This window comes from Muntiacus reevesi, chromosome 9 (genome assembly GCF_963930625.1).
Source record: "Muntiacus reevesi chromosome 9, mMunRee1.1, whole genome shotgun sequence".
In the NCBI taxonomy this organism is placed as follows: domain Eukaryota; kingdom Metazoa; phylum Chordata; class Mammalia; order Artiodactyla; family Cervidae; genus Muntiacus; species Muntiacus reevesi.
Window position 1 is genome coordinate 35667329 of NC_089257.1, and position 13810 is coordinate 35681138.

A 13810-nucleotide genomic window follows, 5' to 3' on the forward strand; every position below is an offset into this window, starting at 1 on the left:
CATCCTGGTGAGCTGGTAACAATCTGCCCTGTATCGCCATTGTAAGTGCACTAGTTGAATTACACTAGTAATTCAAGGTCAGTAATTTACTATTGCATCTGAAATGATTAAATAAAAATGTCAGTGAAAGACAAACGATTAGAAAATTCTGATAACACTTGGAAAACATTTGTCAGCTTTCTGTTTGACTAGAAGAGAAAAAGGTACTCAATAACTTATAACAACTTATTACCAAAGGAAAATGCTCTCTCACTGTATAATTTCTCTTTAATCTCACTCCACTTCTCAAAGCCCTGCATTATCATCCTAGACACATGCAAAGTCCAGCACATTTATAAGAAGTGAAGACACTAATTTCATCTGATACTAATGTGTACCCCGCTCTCCTTGCAAATGGCAGGCTTTTCCTTTCGGTGTCGAATTTTTATTCCTTAATTCTCAGAGGAGAGTCACTGATACTTTCTGTCTTCCAGGCACAAACCTTTGCTCAGTCCATTTTTGATGCCAGACACTGTGTTGGGATAAAGGGATGAGTAAACTTTGGTCTCTCATCCTTACAGAGCTTATTAGTCTAGTAGGGAATATCTACATATATAATAAATGATAACAGACATGTAAAAATGTTGATATATTTGACTAAGGCTTTGTTTTGTCTTTTGGCCAGGCTACACTGCTTGCAGGATCTTAGTTCTCTGACCAGGGATGGAACCTGGGCCCACAGCAGTGAAAGCACCCAGTCCTAACCACTGGACTGCAAGGCAAGTTCCAAATGAGTACTTTTTTTTTTTTAAGTTGAGCAGGGAGAATAGAAGATGAATAATAACTCTGTTCAGGAAGATAAAGAAAGGCTTATAGTAGGAAATACCATGGAGCTGTACAGTGGAGACCAAATGGGAATTTAGCATATGAATGACAGGGGGAGGTATCAGGCAAAGGGGGTAAAAGAGGATTAAAAAAAAGCAAAAGCAGAAGGTGGGCCTCACCTCAGTGAAGTAGTTCAGCTTTCCTGGCATAAAAGGCCAGTGGCAGGGGTTTTGGGGTAAGTGGCAGCAGAAGGTGAGGCTGAAAAGGGAGGAAGAAGACAGATCATGTGAAGACTTTGGCATGCTGAAATGTCTGTTTTTGAGGGGGAAGGGTTGTGGGAAGGTAACCTTAGGAAACGATTTGAAGGTTTTAAGCAGGTGGTTGACATGGACAGATTTGCAAGGCTCGCCCCCGCCCCCCGCCCTCCACACACATTGTTTTTTCATTATAAAAGTGCTTACTTCCAAGTATTTGAACAGGGACTCTACCATGGAGGCAACAGAGAATCACTTCACAAAAGTCGGCCATTGGTGACCACACTAAAATGGTGTGACCAATGCCATTACTGACCTACAAACTTTAACAAACACCAAGTAATATCAGAGTTCAGAGGATAGTACTGGACTCAGCCAGGCCCACTGTAGTGATCATGTACTCAATAACACAGAAAAGAATTTATTCTGTTTACTTCAAGGACTGGTGTAAGGATCAAATATAATAATGTACATAAAAAATCTTCTGAAAAAGTATCCCAATCCTTCATGTATAAACTGTATGACTTTGGGTAAAGTGTTTACGTTTTCTGAGCTCCAAAATCTTCATTTCTCAAGTGGGGACAAGGCCATCTATCTCATAGAGTGCTTGTCTGACATACAGTATTTGTAATAGTATCTTAGTCATTTACATGGGCTTAGGAAATGTCATTGGTCAGTTACACAGTTGATAAGTATTCACTGAGGACATGAAGTGTACAGCACCCTGACTGGTCAGAATCCCCAGGAAAAATAAGCAAAATTGGAACAAAAATTTAAAACCACCACCAAACTGTTCACATATCAAGTCAACTTGAGAACACAGCAACCAGTATCTATTAAGGTTAAAGATTTCTCCAGAATCTCATGTAGGAATTAACCAAGAATAAGTTGAACGTTCTCACTGGCATTCCTATATACCCACACACATTCACAAGCATGTGTGCGTGTGTGTGCAGAAACATTAGGACTCACTAAGGAAAAATAAATCTCTCACACTTGAAAATTAAGGAACTGCACAGGCAGCAAATCTCTGGGTGAAGGTGATGCAGTGGGTTATACAAGCCAATAATTTATGTTAGGGCTTCACAAAATGTTAGACACCAGGAAAGGAACCAAAACAAGTCAAATTACATCAATAAAAAGGTATGACTAGCTGTGCTGCCTGGGCTATATGCTCTATCTTGCTATAAACAGAAATGGCTAGAATTTGGATGACAAACTAAACAGAGCAATAATAAAAACAAAGCACGATGTAATAGTTGCCGCTAGATCCACAACCTTGGGGATCAATGAAATAATGCCTGTTGCCTTATATACACAATCTTGTGGGTTTTGTGTTTTGGGGAAAAATAAGTTCAGATCATTTCTAAACTAGCAATTTGTCTGCCGAGGTTTTGCTAAGTCTGTTATGGTTACGATAAAATATGATCTTTCATATTAAATCACTTATGACCTTGGCAAAATATTACTTTATATTAACCGACTCTTGGGACACTTTAATTTTATGAAACATGCACTTTAGTTTTTAAAAGTATGAAGGCAAAATTAGATATTCCTAGTCTACTACATCATGTTAACACATCGTCAAAGTCCTGGGAATACATAGAAAAAAAATACACTAAATCTCCATCTAATTAGTTTCAATATGAAAGTGTATGCATGTGTGTGAATATGAAAGGATGCCTGCAACTAAAAACAATATGCAGCTAATATTTTAAATCCTTAAACATACAAGGAAAAGGGCTGATTGACTTCCTGGATTCATGTCTTGGTGCCCAACGTCATTCCACGGAAGAAGGTTACCAAAGCGAAAGGTTGTGGGAAAACTCAACACCCACGTTAGGGCAGAGGTCAGCAGCTTTACAGATGTGTGATGATATGTATTTCTGGTATACATGGTGAAAAGAACCAAAGAAAGATTATAACTCATGGATTAAGATACAGCATCCACAGTTCAAAAATGTGTCTAATACTGTTCCAGTAACAGGCTCAAATTTTAAATCGCAAATACATGACTAGGAGATCAAGTCACCTCTGCATTACTGAGGGAACAGGACTTGGAGGTCCCTGGAATTGTGAGGGAATGGGGATTTTGGTGGAGCATCACAACTTGGGGGCTCCCGAGGTTGTACAGGGCAGCGTGAGAACATTGGGCAGCAGTAGGCACATGGTATCTCACAGGTGGTGGAAGCTCAGTGAGTATTTGTAGGTAAGAGTTAGACAAAGGGCCTAGAAATATGACAGTGACAAACCTGCCTACTTTGATATTTGATCACAGACCCTGAAGCTGACAAATGCAAACAGTGCTACCGGCTGTCACTGACATAAGTGACGTGAAGTGAAGTCGCTCAGTTGTGTCCAGCTCTTTGCGACTCCGTGGACTGTAGCCCACCAGGCTCCTCTGCCCATGGGATTCTCCAGGCAAGAATACTGGAGTGGGTTGCCACTTCCTTCTCCAGGGGATCTTCCTGACCCAGGGATCTAACCCGGGTCTCCCGCATTGCAGGCAGACGTTTTAACCTCTGAGCCACCAGGGAAGCCCCTAAGTAACATGAATTACCAGTGCCCAGCTTCCAGTGATTTCCTCTTTAGCAGACAAGCAGAAGTATGTATAGTCGTATATACAGTGAAAAAGAAAATTTTCAAAATTTTCTGATTTTTAAAAGGATATTACATTTTGGTTATATTTGACTAAAGTCCAACACTATTCAAAGTGCCAATATGCAATAAATAAGGAGCTTGTGCTGGAATTTAACTAAACACACTGCTTCCTTCCTTGTCTTGATATGAAAAAAAATTGCATTTGAACTAAGTAGTGTGTTTATTGACATCATTGACTTACATCTGGTATAAGCTCCTTATTTTCCTGCTAGTAACATACTGGTCTGTAGAACACACCTTGAGTATTACTGATACAGACAATCTCAGCACATCTGCTACTCTAATGATGTTCTTCTATGGAAAGTAAGTTAGAAAACCATCACATTCTATTATAAATGGGGGAGGAGGAAGGCAGAAAAAGAACTAATATTTATTAAGTATTATCATGTTCCAAGGCTTTAAAATACATTATTTAATCTTTATAATAACACTGCATTGGCAGTATTACATTTTGAACTGCGGTACTAAACTTATTTGAAGTCATGTAAGTGGTATGGAAGTCATAAAATGTGTCCCTAAGATCTTCTGCAGTAGGGAATACATACACAGGCTGATGGCTCCAGCTACTGCACCTCTGGATCCTCAATGCATGCACGCCCAACTTCATACAGGCTGTGCCCAGCCAATGACATGCACGGCAATGGTGCTAAGGCAGGCCCACTAGGGTAAAACATGGGACTCTTCCAGTGAGCAGCTTTGGCTTGAGGATTTCACATCAACTTAGACCTAAGCTGTAGTCCAAGAGTCTTCCAACTCAGTTTTCCTTCGTTCCCTTCCTCCTCCTCCAAGTATCATATCTGCACTGCAGTCTGAAGGCTCTTCTCACCTTCCTCTGCTCCTTCTTTCAATAAATCATTTGTCCCTCTAATTCCCTCTTGAGGCCTGCTTCTTATTAAATCCAAACTAACGCAGAGCCAGTGAATGTAGGTACTAGTAGTGAACCATGTGATTATTTGTGGGGAAGAGAATGTTAGTACAGATTTAAATATAATGAGTCTAAGACACTGTGTTTTACTCACCGTAGAGGAAGTCTGATGTAAGGAGCAAATTAAAAAGGCTGCCACTACCTAACTTTCTCTTTCTGCACCTGGGATAACAGGTAGGAGGTAATAATGCCATTGGTAGTGAGGTGAACAGAAGTGTATGTGCTAACAGATCTGCCAAACAGCTACTTCTTGGCATTATTCATTTCATGTTACCAGCTTTGAAAAAGCAGTAATAGCAAAAACTCAAAGCAAAACAAAAGGGTACCAGCTGCTGCTGTAGGGCCTGAAGGCAGTAGTTTATGGAATTCTCAAATGGAAAGTCACATTAGCAACTCTGCCAAATGTCTCAAATGCATGTGCTAATGAATGGAAATGAAGAGAGATTTATGGAGTTACCTATTTTGGTTAAGGGAATTCACCAGAATAGTTAGATTTTACACACATGTGGACTGTTTTTCATACAGGGCATCTACTTTTATACCCACCAGAGCCTAGAACAGTACATTCAATTAGTACTTTTTGACTGGCATATTCAAAAGGGACACAAAATCCTGTACGTACTCTGAGTTTCAAATTAAAATTAGAAAACCAAGATAACTTAAAGATAAATTATAGGGAAACTAAGATAATATACTTTATTTAGAAGAGGTGATTATATAAAAGATATTAACTTACTTTTAAAATAAACAGTATCATGTATATTTTAATGGCTATGTTTTAGAGAGAGAGAATAAAAATGTCAACATAATAATGGATGACTTTGCTTTTCATATCTTCCACATCTTGCCAGAGTAAAAGACTGTAGACCATTACTAAAAGCTTTGCATTCTCCTGTACTTTTAAATTCAGATATTAATAACTCCATTATAGAAATAAATAAAAAAGCACTGATGGAAGATGTGAAGTGCATTAGTGTTCATGTTATCTCTCTCATGATGAATTTAATGGGTACCTTAATAAGGAGATATAAACTAATGTCACTGATTAGGAAATACATCCACTCACATCCTTAGTAGCCTCCAGTGGGCTTGATGGTGATATCTGAGTGGAATTACTATAAAGCAGATGATGAATTAGTGTTGGGGCAAAGGGATACATAAATGTGCCTCAGAGATGAAACAATTATATTCTATATCATAAGTTAAAGGTCAACTCCAAAGATAGTACAGTCAGTCCTAAAGCAGACTAACCAATTTGGCTAAGCCCACTGCTCAGAACTTGCTGCAGTTAAGCTGTTTTGATAGCTGGGCCACAGGCTTCCTTGGCTATAGTAACCTGAAAGTAACATTTATGTATTTTAAGGTTTTTTTAATCTCTTAAATACCATGAAGTGATGTTTATCAGAATTTTTTTAAAGACATGGGCACATTCCACACAGATGATTTCACTCTCAGGGGACTTTGTCATTATGAAGTCTTATTAAAAGAAGGTGAAAGTTCACAAGCCTTTAGGAAGAATCTTAAGTGACATTACAAACTAAATGTAAAACAATTTTTTTTTGAGGGGGGAGGCTTAGCTAGACAAAGTAATTTCCTTCTCATAGTTAGTTTAGTTGTCACAGTCCAGCAAACTCTGGATAAAGTGACCATCACAACTAGTATATAAAATGTGTAGACATTGTTTCTCTCACTTTCTCTTCTAATTAGGTTCAATTTTAACGCCGAGTGCAGGGGCTTGACCTACAAGTGGTAAATGCCCAAACACCCACAAACTCATTTACTAGACACTTGGAAATCTTTCATACTTTACAGCACAAAGAAACGGTATCTTTAAAAAGAAAAAAGATATCTATCCAAAACTCAGTCTATTCATTTATTCAGAGCTTATTTTCATATTACATATTTTAAAATGTTCACAAAAGTTGTATTCAATTTATCTTATCACAACATGGAGAAGAAAATAAAGGTCAAAACCAGTCCCTGCAGATTTCTTTCAGTGATTTATTTAAAATCTATTAAGTGATTAAAATTCCTCCTCTACCAAGAAGTTATTTAATTACTCTAAGCCTCAGTTTCCTCATTTGTAAAATAAGAATAATAATAAAAACCATTATTGTGAAAATTAGAAAGAATAAAAAGTGCTTTGCATATAGGTAAAATCAATAAAAGCAGACATTCTTATTTGTGAAGCTAAGACAAATGAATTTCCAAGTGCTCTATTTCAAAATTCTTTTTCTTCTGGTTTATGACAATGACCATCCAGTCCTTTGCATTGGTAAATATGTCTCAAAGATTCCAAGAATGGTGTCATATATACATTTTTTCAGCAGTGCAACATGGCTTGCAGGATCTTAGTTCCCTGACCAGGGAATGAATTCAGGGCTCGGAAGTGAAAGCGCTGAGTCCTAATCACTGGACTGTCAGGAAATTTCCACATATATACTTTTTTAATTGCTGTCATCCTACAATTGTTTAATGTCAAGATACAACATACAAATAGCAAAATCCTTTGTTTAAAGAATCATTAAAAGCAAACCCCTGTATAAGCACTACTTAGTCAAGAAACAGGATGCTGGAGCCTTACGAGCTCCCTGTGATCCCTTTCTCATGACAGCCCCCCCCCTCTCAGAGCTTGTCATTATCCATGCTTTTTATACAGTTTTCATCCCTAACAATACAATCTTATCTTGCCCATTTTTGAACTATACATAAATAGAGTAACTGTGGAGATTCTCTTTTGTCTTGCTTCTTCTACTCAACATTCAGTTCAGTTCAGTTCAGGCACTCAGTCGTGTCCGACTCTTTGCGACACCATGGACTGCAGCACGCCAGGCCTCCCTATCCATCGCCAACTCCCAGAGTTCACTCAAACTCATGTTCATGGACTTGGTAATGCGATCCAACCATCTCATCCTCCGTTGCCCCCTTCTCCTCGCGCCTTCAATCTTTCCCAGCATCAGGGTCTTTTCAAACGAGTCAGTTCTTCCCATCAGGTGACCAAAGTATTGAAGTTTCAGCTTCAACATCAGTCCTTCCAGTGAATATTCAGGACTGATTTTCTTTAGGATGGACTGGTTGGATCTCCTTGCAGTCCAAGGGACTCTCAAGAGTCTTCTCCAATACCACAGTTCAAAAGCATCAATTCTTTGGGCTGAGCTTTCTTTACAGTCCAACTCTCACATCCATACATGAATACTGGAAAAACCATAGCTTTGACTAGATGGACCTTTGTTGGTAAAGTAATGTTTCTGCCTTTTAATGTGCTGTCTAGGTTGGTCATAACTTTCCTTCCAAGGAGTAAGCATCTTTTAATTTCATGGCTGCAGTCACCATCTGCAGTGATTTTGGAGTCCCCCAAAATAAAGTCTTCCACTGTTTCCCCATCTATTTGCCATAAAGTGATGGGACCGGATGCCATGATCTTAGTTTTCTGAATGTTGAACTTTAAGGCAACTTTTTCACTCTCCTCCTTCACTTTCACCAAGAGGCTCTTTAGTTCTTTGCTTTCAGTCATAAGGGTGGTGTTATCTGCATAGCTGACGTTATTGATATTTCTCCTAGCAATCTTGATTCCAGCTTGTGCTTCATCCAGCCCAGCATTTCTCATGATATACTCTGCATATAAGTTAAATAAGCAGGGTGACAATATACAGCCTTGATGTACTCCTTTTCCTATTTGGAACCAGTCTGTTGTTCCATGTTCAGTTCTAACTGTTGCTTCCTGACCTGCATACAGATTTCTCAAGAGGCAGGTCAGGTGGTCTGGTATTCCCATCTCTTGAAGAATTTTCCACAGTTTGTTGTGACCCACACAGTCAAAGGCTTTGGCATAGTCAACAAGGCAGAAATAGATATTTTTCTGGAACTTTCTTGCTTTTTCGATGATCCAATGGATGTTGGCAATTTGATCTCTGGTTCCTCTGCCTTTTCTAAAACCAGCTTGAACATCTGGAAGTTTATGGTTCAAGTATTGCTGAAGCCTGGCTTGTAGAATTTTGAGCATTACTTTACTAGTGTGTGAGATAAGAGCAATTATGCAGTAGTTTGAGCATTCTTTGGCATTGCCTTTCTTTGGGATTGGAATGAAAACTGACCTTTTCCAATCTTGTGGCCACTGCTGAGTTTTCCAAATTTGCTGGCATATTGAGTGCAACACTTTCACAGCATCATCTTTCAGGATTTGAAATAGCTCAACTGGAATTCCAACACCTCCACTAGCTCTGTTCGTAGTCATGCTTCCTAAGGCCCACTTGACCTCACATTCTAGGATGTCTGGCTCTAGGTGAGTGATCACACCATTGTGATTATTTGGGTCATGAAAATCTTTTTTTATAGTTCTTCTGTGTCTTCTTGCCACCTGTTCTTAATATCTTCTGCTTCTGTTAGGTCCATACCATTTCTGTCCTTTATTGAGCCCATCTTTGCATGAAATGTTCCCTTGGTATTTCTAATTTTCTTGAAGAGATCTCTATCTAGTCTTTCCCCTTCTATTGTTTTCCTCTATTTCTTTGCATTGATCACTAAGGAAGGCTTTCTTATCTCTCCTTGCTCTTCTTTGGAACTCTGCATTCAAATGGGTATATCTTCCCTTTTCTCCTTTGCTTTTTGCTTTTCTTCTTTTCACAGCTATTTGTAAGGCCTCCTCAGACAACCATTTTGCCTTTTTGCATTTCTTTTTCTTGGGGATGGTCTTGATCCCTGTCTCCTGAACAATGTCACGAACCTCTGTCCATAGCTCATCAGGCACTCTGTCTATCAGAACTAGTCCCTTAAATCTATTTCTCACTTCTAGTGTATAATGCTAAGGGATTTGATTTAGGTCATACCTGAATGGTCTGGTGGTCTTCCCTACTTTCTTCAATTTAAGTCTGAGTTTGGCAAGAAGGAGTCATGATCTGAGCCACAGTCAGCTGCCAGTCTTGTTTATGCTGGATGGATAGAGCTCCACCATCTTTGGCTGCAAAGAGTATAATCAATCTGATTTCGGTGTTGGCCATCTTCTCTTGTGTTGTTGGAAGAGGGTGTTTGCTATGACCAGTGTGTTCTCTTGGCAAAACTCTTTATTAGCCTTTGCCGTGCTTCATTCTGTACTCCAAAGCCAAATTTGCCTGTTACTCCAGGTTGTTTCTTGACTTCCTACTTTTGCATTCCAGTCCCCTATAATGAAAAAGACATCTTTTTTGGGTATTACTTGTAGAAGGTCTTGTAGGTCTTCATAGAACCATTCAACTTCAGCTTCTTCAGCATTATTGGTCAGGGCATAGACTTGGATTACCATGATATTGAATGGTTTGTCTTGGAAATGAATAGAGATCATTCTGTCGTTTTTGAGACTGCATGAAAGTACTGCATTTCAGACTCTTTTGTTGACTATGATGGTTACTCCATTTCTTCTAAGGGATTCTTGCCTACAGTATAGATATAATGGTCATCTGGGTTAAATTCACCCATTCTGGTGGGATTTTAGTTTGCTGATTCCTAAAATGTCGACATTCACCCTTGACATCTCCTGTTTGATGACTTCCAATTTGCCTTGATTCATGCACCTAACATTCCAGGTTCCTATGCAATATTGCTCTTTACAGCATCGGACCTTGCTTCCATCACTAGTCACAAAAAAAGTGTTGTTTTTGCTTTGGCTCCATCTCTTCATTCTTTCTGCAGTTATTTCTCCACTGATCTCCAGGAGCAATTTGGGCACCTGCTGACCTGGGAAGTCCGTCTTTCAGCGTCCTATCTTTTTGCCTTCTCATACTGTTCATGGGGTTCTCTCAACATTAGGTTTGTGAAATTCATCCTTATTACTGCATATAATTATGATTTCAAGCCTGCACAGTATTCCATCACAGAAATATGTTATGATTAAGGATAACCATATTGCTGACAGATTTTCAACTCATTTCCAGTCTTCAGCTATTATGAACAGTGATGTCAAAAACATTCTCATATGTATGTCTTCAGTTTCATGCCAAAGTGTTTTCTAAAATTATTTTATCAGTTTACACTCTCATCACTGCTACATAGCTAATTTATTGTGCTTTTTTTTTTTTTCAAACCATGCATGCGCTCAAAACAAGACTGGGAGGAATCAAAGAATTTCCAGACAAAAATGAAGAGGTTATTTATTTCAACTTCCTTGTTTTATTAATAAAAGAATCTACAACTTATAAAGATTAGGAGACTTGCCTAATGTAACAGGGAGGCAATTCTTTGCTTAGAGGTTAGCGTACTAGAGCTCTTCCTAAGACACTAGGCTGCCTTGCAAAGCAGTCTGGAAAGAAAGAGAAATAATCATCACCTATACATGTGAACACAGTGGGGAAACAAAAATGTTTTGAAGCTGTTTAGAAAAACAAGTTAAAAACAATGTTCTGTTGTACAATGAGTTTTGTGAGCCTCATTATATAAATAAGAACACTGAGACCCAGGGTGAAATCTTACACAACACCAGGATTATCAAGTAGCAACACTCCAATAAGATAAGTATGTAACATAATTTTAGCATATATCTGGGCAGTTTTCTTACCCCTACAGAAAGGGTAAATGTTTGGTGTCTTTAAAGTTTTTAATCATTATAATTGTGGTATATGTTTTTCAACTCTCTATCCTCCTTTCTTCACTAATAACAAATGAATCCTTTGGTATTATCTAATCTTCATAAAACTTTTAATGACTATGGATGTTCCTCAGTTTATCTAACTTACCCCTAGACAGTTGTTTTCAGCATGATAAATGTATTTTAACTGTTTCCAGGTAGTTAGAATTATTTCCTTATGATAGAGTTCCTAAGAAAAATTTCTTAAAGTTGAAAATTTTTACTAACTCTACTTCAGAGAAGAAATTGTGAGGATCAATTATGAGCTGTTTGTGTGAAAGCCCTCTGGAAAACTACAAAGGACTATTCAAATATATGGTGGTATTATCATTATTATTATAAATTCATCTTGTACTTGACTTATATTGACCCATTATAACATGGCATGGTACTTTGTAAATCTCTGCTTTTTTTCTATAAAAAAAATTACCAACATATACCACTTGTAAATTATATCTTAGAGAATCTTAAAATCTTTCTGATCATGTTGGGCTAAGTCAAAAAGCTTGAAGGTGATGATTAAAAGAAAAAAAAAACTGCATTTCTCAAAAGTTTACACATTTATCAAGTGTAATACACCAACAGGATACATACATCTACACACGTATCTACTATCCTATTACTGTAATACACTGTAACGTCACCCTGGCAAGAGGGTAAACCAGGTTTTAGAGTCCTACTCACTCTTACCTCCTCAACGCCCAGCCCAGCACCTGATGCAGAGTAAGTGATCAACCAGCAATGCTTGGAGCCACAGACACACCAAGAGAGGAAACAGAAGTCATTGTATCAGTCACAGGATTCAGATGAAAGAAAAGAAGTGTGTCAGAGCAGATGAAAAGTGCCAAGGAGAGGAAAACAGTGAAGAAATGAGTCAGACAGCAGGAGTTGGGATTTTAGATGCTTCTTCTAAAAGCTGTCTTCAGTCCAGCCTTTGTCCTAACTGCCATAGACTGCTTTTTATATAGCAGGGGAACTGACTCCTAGAGAGGACTGGGGGAAGAAAGAAGGTTAGAACAAAGAAAAACTGACACAAATTTGTAACTCAGTGAATTCTTCACCCTCACTTGCAAGGCCTATGTATTATTTTCTTATATTATTTTGGGAGTTATACAGTCTACCCATATTTTTTTTACAAGGCATATTTATCTGAAGGTATTGGTGATTCACCAAAGAACTTAAAAATCAAATGTATATATATATATATTTATATGAAATGGTATATATATTTATAGGGTTGGCCGAAAAGTTCATTTGGGTTTCCTGTACCCATCTTACGGGAAAACCCCAATTTTTTTTTTTACCAGCCCAGTATTTTAAAAGATATATGAAATGCCTGAACGTAACATTCACTAATAATCAGAGCTACAGATAAAAGCAGAGATATTATGTTTCTTCTCTCATATTAAAAAAGATTAATAACAAACAACATTGGCAAGAGGATAAAAAACAGATCAAACTTTAAAATTTATGTATTCTTTGACCCAGCAGTTTGATACTTATCTTAACGGAATAACTGAACACAGGTATAACTAAGAAGACAGATGCTTCTGTCACCATAATGTGGTTCAGGACAGGCAAATCTTGGAAATCTACTGCAAAGTCCCCAGAGTGTAATGTGGACAACAAGATCATACACAACTGCATTATCAATATGAAACTCTCTTCACAATATACCGAACGAAAAAAGTAAGACATACAACAAAACGCACAATGTGAAACTGTTTGTGTAAATTTTACCTGTTTCATTTAGGCATGTATATTTGCATAGATGCTTGGAAAGCTGATCACCAAAATACTACAATGTTTATCTCTGATTAATAGAATCCAAAGTGGTTTAAATTTTTTCCTTAATATTTTTCTATATTTTAAAAATAAACTCATACTGAGATTGAATCATTTGTAAGATATGAAAAGTTATTTCTATTTTGGGAAAAAAAAAAAGGAAAAGTATTGTTTTAACTTGAAACAACTAAAAACTCACTACACTGAGAGTAAACAAAGTGTCTGAATTTTCCTTCCCTATAGCATTATTCTCACTGATGCAGCTAAAAAGGCAACTCCCCTATCCTTTCACTTTTTAACTTGCATTTAACTTGTAATCTACTTCCATATATCTTCACTTCATTTCTTATTTGTGGAACCTGGAATTTCTTGATCATAAGGATTACACTGCACTTTGCATTTTTATTTATTTTGCAAGCCCTTTTTTTTTTTTTACTACTTACTCTGTTTCAGGCACTATTCTAAATGTGTTCCAGGCACAATTCTAAATGCTTTACAAGTATCATTTAATCACTGTAACAACTCTAAGAGACAAGAATTATAATTGGAGGTATTATTATCCCTATTTTACAGATGAAGACACTGAAACACAGAGAGATTAAGTAACTTATCTAAAATCATATAGCTAAAGTGATAAATGGGCATTTGAACTTTGTAATCTAAATCCATGGTACTTGCTCTTAAATATTCAACTACACTGCATTTTATTCATTTTATTCTAGGATGTTGACCTTTCCCTTGATAAATTTACATTAATTATGATACAATTTTATCCTCCCTGGAAAC

General features: G+C 37.5%; 1 protein-coding gene across 3 annotated transcripts in view; it reads right to left on the bottom strand.

Annotated features, from left to right (window-relative positions):
- UVRAG (UV radiation resistance associated) overlaps positions 1 to 13810 on the bottom strand; it is a 309203-nt gene that overhangs the window by 54236 nt on the left and 241157 nt on the right. Inside the window, exon 14 of one of the 3 annotated variants that reach the window (XM_065944544.1) lies at positions 10787 to 10915. The exons of the other annotated variants lie outside the window; for them this stretch is intronic. Within the exon in view, the coding sequence (XP_065800616.1) occupies positions 10886 to 10915 (30 nt within the window). The 3' untranslated portion in view covers positions 10787 to 10885. Of the gene's footprint in view, positions 1 to 10786; positions 10916 to 13810 lie in introns of those variants that run through there. 3 annotated transcript variants of the gene reach the window in all.